The 16,597-nt window shown below is 37.4% G+C and overlaps 1 protein-coding gene across 2 annotated transcripts in view; it reads right to left on the reverse strand.

Annotated features, from left to right (window-relative positions):
* Positions 1-349: 349 nt before the first annotated feature.
* Positions 350-16,597, reverse strand: part of LOC123536500 (serine/arginine-rich splicing factor 6-like) — a 37,786-nt gene continuing 21,538 nt past the window's right edge. For both annotated transcript variants that reach the window (XM_053548847.1, XM_045319719.2), the window contains exons 7-8: positions 8,904-9,020; positions 350-1,775 (exon numbers count right to left, since the gene is read on the reverse strand). In XM_053548847.1, coding sequence (XP_053404822.1) covers positions 1,499-1,775; positions 8,904-9,020 — 394 coding nt within the window. In that variant the 3' untranslated portion in view covers positions 350-1,498. The remainder of the gene's footprint in view (positions 1,776-8,903; positions 9,021-16,597) is intronic.

Here is a 16,597-nt window from a genome sequence, read left to right on the forward strand (position 1 = left end):
CAACCAATCATCCACCTATACCAATAGCTCACTTAGTTCAGGCGAGCTAAAATTCTTCTGACCTCTGGAGGATGAAGCTTCCCAAGTTTTACCGAGAAATATTCCAGACAAGACTTGCAGAACAGACAGAGAAAGCAGAAACTATCTGCTTCCCCATACAAGAAACATAAGTATGAAATCTAGGATGAATTAACAATAGTGTTCTGTTAAATCATTGTAGACAACTTCGTTACCAGGGATCATACCGTTGACCTGGCTATTCATGGTCTTGTGCTCCACATCTATGTAGTTGGATATCCAAGTGTACCTAAATTATGTAAATAATGTACTACTCAAAAATCTTAACAAGTTTCTTTTATTTATCTTTTATTCATATAATCCATGTCCTGTATGCCCGACAAATGCACATTTTCCTTTTTCATATTTACAAAAATATACAATAAATGAAATTTTTATACAAATGTTATGAATTCACATGTACAGAAGTAAAATATTGGTAGTATTTCAATTCTAACTGCTCATCAGCAGCAAGCTCGTGCAACTTCCTACCAAGATTTTCAGTTTGTGGTTTCCTTGATCAGAATTTCTCTTCAAAGTCATCAGATTTGGAAGCTTACACACGTTTATACTTATCATACTAGACCCAGTGAACATCTGCATAAAAATGCTATGCAATTTGTGTCACTTGTCAGGACAATAAACTCGATCTAAATTTTTAATATTTTATATATTTATGCAAGTTCTGAACTGGAATACTATCAATATTTACAATAAAAATAAAATATCAACAAAATCAAAAGACTCGCTTCTGACTCAAAATATAATTTTAATATCACATCTTTGTATCATTTCTACAGTGCATTCATCATTTTCCATTACCTTTAGACTTGTTACAGCTTGCAAAATTACTTTGCACAACTGCATACAATTTTGCTTAATTACAACAACATTCTTTATTTTTTTTAAATAGTTATGCACCACTTGAAATTACCTGCTTTATAGCAATAGCAGAAATATTTTTCTAGATCTGCATTGTAAACATGCATAAATCGCTTATAACAGATTTAAGGAGCTACCTTATCTTACTTAGTGGTGTAGATTGAATACTTCGACTTTACTAACAAATATTTATTGGTGAACAGTACAAATGCCCTAAAATTCAAATTGCCCCAACATTAGAAAGGGGTTATCACCAAGGTATTTAATGTGGAATAACAGCAGCACTTTATATACATCAATGAATAACGAAGCAGACTCAACTTCTAATTAACAGCTTGAAGGCAAATACATTCAGAAAACCTGTAAAAACGTTCCTTCTGAACAATCTCACAACAATTTATTACTCTCTGCATGCGACTTAAATGTGGACAAAATGCTGAAAACATTTGTGATGTATTAACAGTGAAATGTGATGGTAACAGAATTTCACTGGTTGCATTGAACATGCACTGTTTAAAATATCTACAATCCCTGACTTGGTTTCAAGCCCTTTAAGTGTTCATTCATCGTTCTTATCATCTTCTTGTGCTGGTGATTTTGACCTTGACCTCGATCTAGATTTGGCTGGTTCTCTATCTGCACTTTTGGACCTTGACCTAGACCTCGACTTGGATTTGCTTTTTGATCTGCTCTTCGATCTGCTCTTACTCCTGCTTTTGCTGACTGATCTTGACTTGGATCTGGACTGGGACTTGGATCGTGACCTTGATCTACTTCTCCTGCGTCTAGATCGTGACCTGCTGCGACTTCTACTATCTGATCGTGACCTTGTTGACCTGAAAACAAAACAACCACTACATGTGTGTCCATAAGGCACAGGTGTCCCCCTTCTCCTGTTACTGTTCATGGTTTCATGGCTGTAGGTGAATTTTTTTTAACGTGTTTGCAACATACAAGTTTTAAGAACTTTGTGTATTTTTCACTGAGTGAAGGACCATAATTCTGGCCTAGTTGTGGAAAATCCAAAAAAAAAAGCACCAGGTACACAATTTCACATGCTATAAAAACTAGAACTGTCACAGGAGTGACTCATACCCCCACCATACGGTCTTGTCACAGAAGAATGGCAACCATAAGGAATCTTAAAAATACTTTGGAGTACATCCTGGGCTTCCACATATAAGTAATACTAGTATAATACTAGTATAGTAATACTAGTAAATATATTAAATCTCTAATATTAGAGATACACTAAAAGTGAATACAAAAAAGTGTCTTACCGACCCATGTTACCACAGAAAAATGTTTTTACTTTTTACATAGGACTTATAATAAAAAAGTTAGAAAAATACCTAAAATATTGAAAATCTAAAAATAGGATTTCTAAAAATAGACTAATTCCTGGAATTTAAGGGAAAGAAACTCAGTACAAAGGTTAAACAAGAGGACCATGATGGTCCTGAATCGCTCACCTATCCCCACATGACCAAGTGTTGAACTGAGTATGACGTCGTTATTTCTATTATTTAACATAGTGACCTAGTTTTTGAGCACATGTGACCTAGATATCATTAAGATAAAAAATTCTGACCAATTTTCATGAAGATCCATTGAAAAATATGGCCTCTAGAGAGGTCACAAGCTTTTTCTATTATTTGACCTAATGACCTAGTTTTTGAAGGCACGTGACCCACTTTTAAACTTGACCTAGATATCATCAAGGTGAACATTCTCACCAATTTTCATGAAGATCTCGTGAAAAATATGGCCTCTAGAGAGGTCACAAGGTTCTTGTATTTTTCGACCTACTGACCTAGTTTTTGACCGCACATGACCCAGTTACGAACCTAACCTAGATATCATCAAGCTGAACATTCTCACCAGTTTCATGAAGATCCATTGAGAAATATGGCCTCTAGGGAGGTCACAGGTTTTTCTATTTTTAGACCTACTGACCTAGTTTTTGACCCCACGTGACCCAGTTTCGAACCTGACCTAGATATCATCAAGGTGAACATTCTGACCAATATTCATGAAGATCTCATGAAAAATATGGCCTCTAGAGAGGTCACAAGGTTTTTCTATTTTTAGATCTACTGACCTAGTTTTTAACCCCACGTGACCCAGTTTCGAACTTGATCTAGATATCATCAAGGTAAACATTCTGACCAATTTTCCTGAAGATCCATTGAAAAATATGGCCTCTAGAGAGGTCACAAGGTTTTTCTATTTTTAGACCTACTGACCTAGTTTTTGACCGCACGTGACCCAGTTTCGAACTTTACCTAGATATCATCAAGGTGAACATTCTGACCAATTTTCATGAAGATCCATTGAGATATATGGCCTCTAGAGAGGTCACAAGGTTTTTCTATTTTTAGACCTACTGACCTAGTTTTTGACCAAACATGACCCAGTTTCAAACTTGACCTAGATATCATCAAGGTGAACATTCTGACCATAATTCATGAAGATCTCATGAAAAATATGGCCTCTAGAGAGGTCACAAGGTTTTTCTATTTTTAGATCTACTGACCTAGTTTTTACCCCCATGTGACCCAGTTTCGAACTTGACCTAGATATCATCAAGGTGAGCATTCTGACCAATTTTCATGAAGATCCATTGAGAAATATGGCCTCTAGAGAGGTCAAAAGGTTTTTCTATTTTAAGACCTAATGACCTAGTTTTTGACCCCACGTGACCCAGTTTCGAACTTGACCTAGATATCATCAAGGTGAACATTCTGACCAATATTCATGAAGATCTCATGAAAAATATGGCCTCTAGAGAGGTCACAAGGTTTTTCTATTTTTAGACCTACTGACCTAGTTTTTGATCCCACATGACCCAGTTTCGAACTTGACCTAGATATCATCAAGGTGAACATTCTGACCAATTTTAATGAAGATCTTGTGAAATATATGGCCTCTAGAGAGGTCACAAGGTTTTTCTATTTTTAGACCTACTGACCTAGTTTTTGATGGCACGTGACCCAGTTTCGAACTTGACCTAGATATCATCAAGGTGAACATTCTGACCAACTTTCATAAAGATCCCATGAAAAATGTGACCTCTAGAGTGGTCACAAGCAAAAGTTTACGGACGCACGCACGCAGTGCGATCACAAAAGCTCACCTTGTCACTTTGTGACAGGTGAGCTAAAAAAGGTTACTTCCCTTTGGCTCTAAGCCAATCAGAATGAGATATAGAGAAAATACATCAAAATCAACCTTAAATTCTAAGTAAAAGGGGACACACTTCAAGAAAAATAGTGTCAGAGTTATGCACCTTGTGTCACATGATGTGGGTGATGAGGTGGAACATCTATTTTAAGTTTGAATCAAATCCATTTTGTAATAATTGAGATATAGTGAAAATACAACAAAATTAGCCTTAAATTCTAAGTAAAAGGGGACATAATTCATGAAAGCTTGGTGTCAGAGTTATGCACCTTGTGTCACATGATGTGGGCACATGATGTGGGTGATGAGGTGGAACATCTATTTTAAGTTTGAATCAAATCCATTTTGTAATAATTGAGATATAGTGAAAATACAACAAAATTAGCCTTAAATTCTAAGTAAAAGGGGACATAATTCATGAAAGCTTGGTGTCAGAGTTATGCACCTTGTGTCACATGATGTGGGCACATGATGTGGGTGATGAGGTGGAACATCTATTTTAAGTTTGAATCAAATCCATTCAGTAGTAACTGAGATAAAGTGAAAATACATCAAAATCAACCTTAAATTCTAAGTAAAAAGGGGCATAATTCATAAAAAAAAATTGTGTCAGAGTTATGCACCTTATGTCACATGATGTGGGTGATGAGGTGGAACATCTATTTTAAGTTTGAATCAAATCCATTTAGTAATAACTGAGATATAGTGAAAATACAACAAAATTAACCTTAAATTCTTAGTAAAAGGGGACATAATTCATGAAAACTTGGTGTCAAGAGTTATGCACCTTGTGTCACATGATGTGGGTGATAAGGTGGAACATGTATTTTAAGTTTGAATCAAATCCATTTGGTAATAACTGAGATAATAGATTTCGGGACGGGACGGGACGGGACGCGACAAAACTGACTCCTATATACCCCCCTCAAACATGTTTGGTGGGGGTATAACAATCTAATGTTTTATGACTAGGTCAAGTACATTTTTATAAACATAAGGTACAAACTAATTTTTCGAGGAAGTAAAGGGCTATAACTCTTGCAAAGTGAAATTAAAAACAAGAGGGCCATGAAGGCCCTGTATCACTCACCTGACCTACTGACCTAAAGATCAAGATTAACATTCTGACAAAGTTTCATTAAGATATGGTCATAAATGTGGCCTCCAAAGTGTTAAATAGCTTTTCCTTCGATTTGACCCAGTGACCTAGCTTTTGACCAGACATGACCCAGATTAAAACTTGACCTAAAGATCACCAAGATTAACATTCTGACTAAGTTTCGTGAAGATACAGTCATAAATGTGGCCACTAGAGAGTTAACAAGCTTTTCCTTTGATTTGACCTAGTGACCTAGTTTTTTACCCCATCCGACCCAGATTTGAACTTGACTTATAGATCATCAAGATTAACATTCTGACCAAGTTTCATTAAGATATGGTCATAAATGTGGCCTCTACAGTGTAAACTAGCTTTTCCTTTGATTTGACCTGGTGACCTAGTTTTTAATCCAAAATGACCAAGATTCAAACTGGACCTTGAGATCATCAAGATTAACATTCTGACCAAGTTTCATGAAGATAGTCCTAAATCTGGCCTCTAGAGTGTTAACAAGCTTTTCCTTGATTTGACCTGGTGTCAGACCTAGTTTTTTACCCTGCATGACCCAATATCAAACTCGTCCAAGACTTTATTGAAGGTAACATTCTGACCAAGTTTCATTCAGATTGGGCCCAAATTGTGACCTCTAGAGTGTTAACAAGCTTTTCCTTTGATTTGACCTGGTGACCTGGTTTTTGACCCCAGATGACCCAATATCGAACTCGTCCAAGATTTTATTAAAGGTAACATTCTGACCAAGTTTCATTAAGACTGGGCCAAAAACGTGACCTCTAGAGTGTTAACAAGCTTTTCCTTTGATTTGACCTGGTGACCTAGTTTTTGACCCCAGATGACCTAATATCGAACTCGTCCAATATTTTATTGAGGGTAACATTCTGACCAAGTTTCATTAAGATTGGGCCAAAATTGTGACCTCTACTTAACAAGCTTTTCCTTTGATTTGACCTGGTTACCTAGTTTTTGACCCCTGATGACCCAATATCGAACTCGTCCAATATTTTATTGAGGGTAACATTCTGACCAAGTTTCATTAAGTCTGGGCCAAAATTGTGACCTCTAGAGTGTTAACAGTCAAATTGTTGACGACGGACGGACGACTGACACAGGGCGATCACTAAAGCTCGCCTTTGAGCAGGAAGTGCTCAGGTGAGCTAAAAACAAAAACATCACAAGTGCCTGAAATACAAGGCAGTCTGAAAGACAGCTAAATCCCCCGCCACTGTTATGGATAGTGAAAGGGTAAACCTTTGACCTTTAGCTGTGACCTTGACGATATGGCTGACCCATGAATTCTGCACAACGTCTTGATGAGGTGATCATTTGACCAAAGTTTCATGAAAATCCTTCAAGGGGTTTAGGAGATACAGAGCTAAAACCTTTGACCTTGAGTTGTGACCTTGACCTTGTGTTGACATGGCTGACTCATGAGCTCTTGATGAGGTGATCATTTGACCAAAGTTTGATGAAAAGCCTTCAAGGGGTCTAGGAGATACAGTGTGGACACAAAATGGAAGGCTCAAACCTTTGACCCTAAGCTGTGACCTTGACCTTGAGCCAGCATGGCTGACTCATAAGTTCTGCACATCGTTTTGATAAGGTGATCATTTGACCCAAGTTTTATAAAATTCTTGAAGGGGTTTAGGAGATATAGAGCGGACACGAAATGGAAGGCTAAAACCTTTGACCTTGAGCCGGTATGACTGGCTCAGTTCTTCACATCGCCTTGATAAGGTGATCATTTGACCCAAGTTTGATGAAAATCCTTCAAGGGGTTTAAGAGCAGACACAAAATGGAAGGCTCAAACCTTTGAACCTCCGTTGTGACCTTGACCTTGAGTCGGCATGACTGACTCATGGGTTCTGCATATCGTCTTGATGAGGTGATCATTTGACCCAAGTTTGATGAAAATCCTTCAAGGGGTTTCGGAGATAAAGAGCGGACACAAAATGGAAGGCTAAAACCTTTGACCTTGAGTTGTGACCTTGACCTTGAGCTGGTATGACTGGCTCATGAGTTCTGCACATCGCCTTGATGAGGTGATCATTTGACCCAAGTTTGATGAAAATCCTTCAAGGGGTTTAGGAGATATAGAGCAGACACAAAATGGAAGACTCAAACCTTTGACCCTCAGTTGTGACCTTGACCTTGAGCAGGCATGGCTGACTCATGTGTTCTGCACATCGTCTTGATGAGGTGATCATTTGACCCAAGTTTGATGAAAATCCTTCAAGGGGTTTAGGAGACATAGAGCGGACACAAAAGTGTTACGGACAGACGGACGGAGACCATTCCTATAACCCCCAACCACTTGTGGCGGGGTATTAAAAACTAGATGTGTGCCCATAGGGCACAGGTGCTCCCTACCAGCCAACTCCTGTCACTGAACATTGTTTCATGACTAGGTGAACTAGAGCTATCACTAAAGGTGATGAATGTACCCCCCGCATGCACTGACACAGTACATTGCAAATACTATTTTTAGATACATACAACACAAATTTTGTATGCTACTCATGAATACATGTATTTAGGACAATCAAGGCCCATACCTCTTGTCTGACTGACAGAAATTCGAAGCAAAATCCAGGTGCTCAGGTTCATGACCCTAGGTTCATTCCTTTTACAGATATGTGCGACATATACGAGTCTTTTTTACCAAGTCAAGAACCGTAACTCTAGTCTGGCAGTGATAACAAAATTTTAGGTGCACAACTTCACATGCTGAATAATATTCCTGTAATGTTTCATAATACTGGGTCAAATACTTTTTGAGATACATGCGGCACAAACGTGGGCCCTTTTTATGCATACTGTTTTACTAAGTCAAGGGCCGTAACAGTGTGTTTGTTTGTTTGTTTGTTTTGGGTTTAACGCCGTTTTTCAACAGTATTTCAGTCATATAACGGCGGGCAGTTAACCTAACCAGTGTTCCTGGATTCTGTACCAGTACAAACCTGTTCTCCGCAAGTAACTGCCAACTTCCCCACATGAATTATCAGAGGTGGAGGACTAATGATTTCAGACACAATGTCGTTTATCAAATAGTCACGGAGAACATACGCCCCGCCCGAGGATCGAACTCGCGACCCCGCGATCCGTAGACCAACGCTCTTACCTACTGAGCTAAGCGGGCGGGCGTAACAGTGTGAGATCCAAATAAATACCCCTGCTGTAAAATTTCCCATGCTGAATAACAATCAGGCGAAGTTGGAGGACTGGGTGAAATTCTTTTTGAAATATGAACAGCAATTCGATCAAATGGATAAGGGCACTCTAGTATATCAATTTTTTCAATTCTTCAGCAAACGTTAATTAAAGTAAGTAATACTGTTTACAACAGATTTATAACAGGACATGACTTGATTAGGAAGTCAGTTTGAATTACAGCTCAGAAGGTCAGGTTATCATCAACATCAGACCCGTCTTGAACCAAACATCATTGCTAAATCCAAACAATGTCCTCTACAATAAACTTTTAAGAATTACAAGTACAGTGGAAACCCGCTATAATGACCACCAATGGTTCTTACACAAAACTGTTGTAACTGTTGTCAAAATATACTTACTCTAGTTCAATTTTTTGCCAAAGCCTCACTTTCATAATGATCCAATGTAATTAACAGAGTAATGCATTTATTTTGGAAATTATAGAGAACTCACCTCCTGCGTTTTTTTGGTCTGTCTTCTATCAGTTTGATTTTTCTGCCATTGATCTCTGAGCCATCAAGTTTATCAATAGCCCTCTTCATGTCACTGTATGACTGGAACTCAACAACTCTGAAATACAGTAAAATTATGTTACCTGGGAGCTTTAAACTTTTTATAAAAGATTGAACCAAGTTATTTTTCTTCTCACTTGCATCTTACTAACTTCAATAGAGTTGCTGTTTGGGTGTTCAGTTAGGGTTGTCAACAGAAAAATTCTGACCCGAAAGATGGACATCATAACACCATATTCTTCAATTCAAAGAATAAAGCAATCACACTTGCAGAAATACAACTTCCTTTTCTTACATCCTATAACCTTGCTCAATGGTAAACATTGTCAGATTACATAATACAGTCTTTGCTTAACCTGCAAAGCTGCCACCTTGCTCAGAAATATTTTGTAAATTTATCAATATATGTGGTGTTCAGTTAATGTTGTCAACAGAAAATTTCTGACCCGAAAGATGGACATCATAACACCATATTCTTCAATTTAAAGAATAAAGCAATCACACTTGCAGATTTACAACTTCCTTTTCTTACATCCTATAACCTTGCTCAATGGTAAACAGTGCTCCAGCTAGCTATTTACAGCAGGGCGCATTGCCCGTTCCGAAAATCGTTCCACCCTGTTGCCCCGCCAGGCACCCTGCCCGTTTTACAACCGTTCATTTCTTTTTTTAGCCAAACTTTCCTTTTTTGCCTCAGTGATTATAATACACTGCTTTACTGCCCCCTTTTATCGGGTGATACACGCGGGGGGGGGGGGGGGGGGGGGGGGGGGGGGCATTGATATAATTAGCAAACAATTACCTGCTGTAATCGTGCCCGAGGCAGACCATGATATTTTAGACTGCTCCACTAGCATTAAAATCACAGAACCTTAGTGTTAAAACAGTTTGCAAACCAGTCTGAAATCATTATCATTTTCGCGCCACCTGTCAAAGTGTACTTTCGTTTTCAGTAATATAATCGTAAATATCCCTTTATACACAACTGAAACTTAAGTCCAGACAAAGACATTTAAATCTAATTAATAAAAATCGATCACAATCAAATTTAAATAGGAAAATATTTTGATTTTATCGTTTTACAAGTTTTTGAAATCGAAAGTAGGTTGTCATCTGCTTTGTGAAATTGCGGATTTTTTATGAAGGTTTCTTTGAAATTAGTTTACCAAGATGTTATGACAGGGTACACTTTAATGTCAGATACTGTAAAATGCTGTTAAACTGGTGTTGCATCATAATAACTTTTCAAAAATATTGTTTAAACTGGACATTAAACGACTTTTAGAAAAAAGTGTAACTATACCCGGATATAAAATTTTGGATACCCGGATTACGTTCTATTACAAGTGCTAAATTTGCTTTTAGACTGTTGTAAGTTAAAAACATTGCCTGATTTCATTTATTTAAGTGGAAGTTAAAACTTTATTTGCTGTATATATGTTGGACGTATATATTTATAAATATCAAGTAAATGGAAATGTGTACTGAAATTGTAACAAGTAAAATAGGCCTAAACACATAGATATTGTTATACAGTATGCAATTACAAAGAAATGTTACAAGTTGATAATCAATGCCAAGTAAAATACAAACAGCAGAATTTTTAGTTAATAAATAGGTGTATTAGAGATGACAGACGTAGCATATTAGAAGACAAAGTATGCCTTATACCATGCCTAAAGTGTGACAAAAAAACATGCCTAAATTATGCCAAATTCCATGCCTAAAGTATGTTAAAAGGCACTGGATGCATGGACAAGTTATATTTCTTTCCCAGGGGAACACGGTCCCAGACCGACCCCAACCCCAGAAGTGCCCTTTTCAGTGCCAGCACCCTGCCCTTTTTTAATCCTAGCTGGAGCACTGGTAAACATTGTCAGATTACATAATACAGGCCTCCTAGCAGGCCTGAACAAAAATAAAGGTTTTTATAAAGGCTCCAATCTATGGAAATAAAGGCCTTTTAGTGTAAAATATTAAACAAGAGGACCATGATGGTCCTGAATCGCTCACCTCTTCCCACATGACCCAGTTTTGAATATGACATCGTTTTTTCTATTATTTGACATAGTGGCCTAGTTTTTGAGCTCATGTGACCCAGTTTTGAACTTGACCCAGATATTATCAAGATACACGAGGACCATGATGGTCCTGAATCGCTCACCTGTCCCCACATGAACTGAGTATGACGTCGTTTTTTCTATTATTTGACATAGTGACCTAGTTTTAGAGCTCATGTGACCTAGTTCTGAACTTGACCTAGATATCATCAAGATAAAAATTCTGACCAATTTTCATGAAGATCCATTGAAAGATATGGCCTCTAGAGAAATCACAAGGTTTTTCTATTATTTGACATAATGAACTAGTTTTTGAAGGCATGTGACCCAGTTTTGTACTTGACCTAGATATCATCAAGGTGAACATTCTCACCAGTTTTCATGAAGATCCATTGAAAAATATGGCCTCTATAGAGGTCACAAGGTTTTTCTATGTTTAGACCTAGTGACCTAGTTTTTGATCGCAGTTGACCCAGTTTCAAATTTGACCTAGATATCATCAAGATGAACATTCAGACCAACTTTCATAAAGATCCCATGAAAAATATGGCCTCTAGAGAGGTCACAAGTTTTTTCTATTTTTTGACCTACTGACCTAGTTTTTGACCACATGTGACCCAGTTTCAATCTTGACCTAGATATTATCAAGATGAACATTCTGACCAATTTTCATGCAGATCCCATGAAAAATCTGGCCTCTACAGAGGTCACAAGGTTTTTCTATTATTTGACCTACTGACCTAGTTTTTGATTGCACGTAACCCAGTTTCGAACTTGACTTAGATATCATCAAGATGAACATTCTGACCAATCTTCATGCAGATCCCATGAAAAATATGACCTTTAGAGAGGTCACAAGGTTTTTCTATTATTTGACCAACTGACCTAGTTTTGGATTGCACGTGACCCAGTTTCAAAAAAGACCTAGATATCATCAAGGTGAACATTCTCACCAATTTTCATGAAGATCCATTGAAAAATATGGCCTCTAGGGAGATCACAAGGATTTTCTATTTTTAGACCTACTGACCTAGTTTTGGAACGCAGTTGACCCAGTTTCGAACTTGACCTATATATGATCAAGATGAACATTCTGACCAATTTTCATGCAGATCCTATGAAATATATGGCCTCTACAGAGGTCACAAGGTTTTTCTATTATTTGACCTAGTGACCTAGTTTTGGACCGGACGTGACCCAGCTTCGAACTTGACCTAGATATCATCGAGATGAACATTCTGACCAATTTTCATGCAGATCCCATGAAAAATATGACCTCTAGAGAGGTAACAAGGATTTTCTATTATTTGACCTACTGACCTAGTTTTTGACCGCAGTCGACCCAGTTTCAAATTTGACCTAGATATCATGAAGATCAACATTCTGACCAATTTTCATGCAGATCCCATGAAAAATACGGCCTCTACAGAGGTCACAAGGTTTTTCTATTATTTGACCTACTGACCTAGTTTTGGACCGGACGTGACCCAGTTTCGAACTTGACCTAGATATCATCAAGACGAACATTCTGACTAATTTTCATGCAGATCCCATAAAAAATATGACCTCTAGAGAGGTCACAAGGATTTTCTATTATTTGACCTACTGACCTAGTTTTTGATCGCAGTTGACCCAGTTTCGAACTTGATCTAGATATTATCAAGATAAACATTCTGACCAATTTTCATGAAGATCCATTGAAAAATATGGCCTCTAGAGAGGTCACAAGGTTTTTCTATTTTTAGACCTACTGACCTAGTTTTTGACTGCACATGACCCAGTTTCGAACTTGACCTAGATATCATCAAGGTGAACATTCTGACCAACTTTCATAAAGATCCCATGAAAAATGTGACCTCTAGAGTGGTCACAAGCAAAAAGTTTACGCACGCACGGACGGACGGACGACGGACGCTGCGCGATCACAAAAAATTCTAACCAATTTTCATTAAGATCAATTGAAAAATATGGTCTCTAGAGAGGTCACAAGGTTTTTCTATTATTTGACCTATTGACCTAGTTTTTATGGCACTTGACCCAGTTTCAAACTTGACCTAGATATCATCAAGATGAACATTCTGACCAATTTTTATGGAGATCCATACACAAGTATGGCCTCTAGAGAGGTCACAAGGTTTTTCTATTTTTAGACCTACTGACCTAGTTTTTGACCGCACGTGACCCTGTATCGAACTTGACCTAGATATCATCAAGATGAACATTCAGACCAATTTTCATACAGATCCCATGAAAAATATGGTCTTTAGAGAGGTCACAAGGTTTTTCTATTATTTGACCTACTGACCTAGTTTTAGAGGGCATGTGACCCACTTTCAAACCTGACCTAGATATCATCAAGATGAACATTCAGACCAAGTTTCATACAGATCCCATGAAAAATATGGCCTCTAGAGAGGTCACAACGTTTTTCTATTATTTGACCTACTGACCTAGTTTTTGACCGCACATGACCCTGTTTCGAACTTCACCTAGATATCATCAAGATGAACATTCTGACCAATTTTCATACAGATCCCATGAAAAATATGGCCTTTAGAGAGGTCACAAGGTTTTTCTATTATTTGACCTACTGACCTAGTTTTAGAAGGGAAGTGACCCAGTTTCGAACTTGACCTAGATATTATCAAGATGAACATTCAGACCAACTTTAATACAGATCCCATGAAAAATATGGCCTCTAGAGAGGTCACAAGGTTTTTCTATTATTTGACCTACTGACCTAGTTTTTGATGGCACGTGACCCACTTTTGAACTTGACCTAGATATCATCAAGGTGAACATTCTGACCAATTTTCATGAAGATCTCATGAAATATATGGCCTCTAGACAGGTCACAAGGTTTTTCTATTTTTAAACCTACTGACCTAGTTTTTGATCGCACGTGACCCAGTTTCGAACTTGACCTAGATATCATCCAGATGAACATTCAGACTAACTTTCATACAGATCCCATGAAAAATATGGCCTTTAGAGAGGTCACAATGTTTTTCTATTATTAGACCTACTGACCTACTTTTTGAAGAAACGTGACCCAGTTTCGAACTTGACCTAGATACCATCAAGGTGAACATTCTGACCAATTTTCATGAAAATCTTTTGAAATATATGGCCTCTAGAGAGGTCACAAGGTTTTTCTATTTTTAGACCTACTGACCTAGTTTTTGACGGCATGTGACCCAATTTCGAACTTTACCTAGATATCATCAAGGTAAACATTCTGACCAATTTTCATGAAGATCTTATGAAATATATGGCCTCTAGAGAGGTCACAAGGTTTTTCTATTTTTAGACCTACTGACCTAGTTTTTGACGGCACATGACCCAGTTTCGAACTTGACCTAGATATCATCAAGGTGAACATTCTGACCAACTTTCATAAAGATCCCATGAAAACTGTGACCTCTAGAGTGGTCACAAGCAAAAGTTTACGGACGCACGCACGGACGACGGACACCGCGCGATCACAAAAGCTCACCTTGTCACTTTGTGACAGGTGAGCTAAAAATAAAGAGTAAATAAAGGCTAATTTTGTCGGAATTCTCGTTGAAAACACATAATATATATAGGTATTTACTACATGTATGTGGTCTGGTGAACACAACAGCATTCTGAAAAACTCATGATGAAAGATACACAAGCAGTATCCTAATAACAACACTTAAAAGGGGGGAAGAAATACAGTAGTATAACCATTACTTGCTTTAAACTGGCACAGCAAGCAGTCTGAACAAAAATATAGGTTCTGAGTGAAAATTACAGGCTATTTGGCGGTTTTAAAGGTTTTTTCAGAAGATTTAAAGGTTTTACAGGTTTGCTCTGAAATTAAAGGTTTTTAAAGGTTTTAAAGGTTTTACTAGGAGGCCTGCATAATACAGTCTTAGCTTAACCTGCAAAGCTGCCACCTTGCTCAGAAATATTTTGTAAATTTATCAATATATGTGGTGTTCAGTTTATGTTGTCAACAGAAAAATTCTGACCCGAAAGATGGACATCATAACACCATATTCTTCAATTTAAAGAATAAAGCATTCACACTTGCAGAAATACAACTTCCTTTTCTTACATCCTATAACCTTGTTCAATGGTAAACATTGTCAGATTACATAATACAGTCTTTGCTTGACCTGCAAAGCTGCCACCTTGCTCAGAAATATTTTGTAAATTTATCAATATATGTGGTGTTCAGTTAGGGTTGTCAACAGAAAATTTCTGACCCGAAAGATGGACATCATAACACCGTAAAATTGTTTATAAAATAATTTTTTTTTTAAACTAAAACTTGCTAGAACAAGACAAATATGAGACAGCTTTAGCTGAAACCATTGTCAAATATTATGCATCAGGCGCCCTGCAACATGGAAAATCGGACTCGAAAAATGGACATCATCTCCTTTGTTAGTTCATATATATTTTTCACTTATTCTACTAATATATACTGGTCATTTTTCCCAACTTTACATTACACCATGTAATTAGCTAATTTTCTCATTTCTCAAAATGCTACAAAGATGGCTCAGATGTTAATACGAGTATCATCACAATCAGCCCCGTCTTGAAACAGCATCACTGACCATACAATTTAGCACAAAGAAAAAAGATGATGAATGAAAATGTTCATACAGAATCCAACATTTGTCTAGCCATATTTGCAAAGAAAAAAGTAACAAATGAGAAAGCAATTCAATGATAAAAGAAATTGCACTTTTTGGTGTTCAGTGAGAGTTGTCAACATACTCTGGTCTGACCCGAAAGATGGACATCATTACACCCAGTGTGCAGTCAAGAGATGTTTTTCAGATTTTGGGGATGGCACCGGTACCAGTAAAATGGGGGAAAATGCGTAGTAAAATTTAAAGATTTTGGGGAAAAAGAAACTGATGCAGTGTTACAAACAGCAGTGGGTAGGGCATCAGGTATGATACTCAAGTTTTCGAATGATATTTTGTAGATCTGGTGCTGATAGTGCAAATATTTGGTGTGCAAGACTATAAATTAAAATCTCAAAATGAAGACTGACCCAAAGCAGACGCATTAGATACCACTGATTTTTTATTAGCAAATTGGTGAAAAATTGCTATTCAGTTCAATCAATGTGGCAATTTTAACACATTGTTTCAATAATACAAAAAATCTGCATTCCCGTCATCCATATCCTAATATTTTTTAACTATTTGTCTAGTTTACGGGGTGTTTACATAAACAACTAAATTTTCTCATCGGTGTTGTCACAAGGTATGTAGTGTACCGCTTGCCGTCTGCTGCAAGAAGAATCGGTTGTGTTTGAATATTTTTCTCTTATAAGATAATTTTATATAATGGTTTTCAGATGCAATTTTCGGATAAGATATAACCTTCCTTTTATTTTTCTTGTCAGCTGAATGGAGATTTTTTGCCTGCATTTGGGGGGAAAAACACATACATTTTCAGTTGGGGACAGACTCTGTTTACCGGAGTCAGTTTATGAAGGAAACTAGAAATGTGTCCATGGAACACAGATGCCCCCACTACATGACAAAGGACACAAATTTTTTCCTACGTCAGGGAACATAACTCC

This window comes from Mercenaria mercenaria, chromosome 1 (genome assembly GCF_021730395.1).
Source record: "Mercenaria mercenaria strain notata chromosome 1, MADL_Memer_1, whole genome shotgun sequence".
Lineage (NCBI taxonomy): Eukaryota > Metazoa > Mollusca > Bivalvia > Venerida > Veneridae > Mercenaria > Mercenaria mercenaria.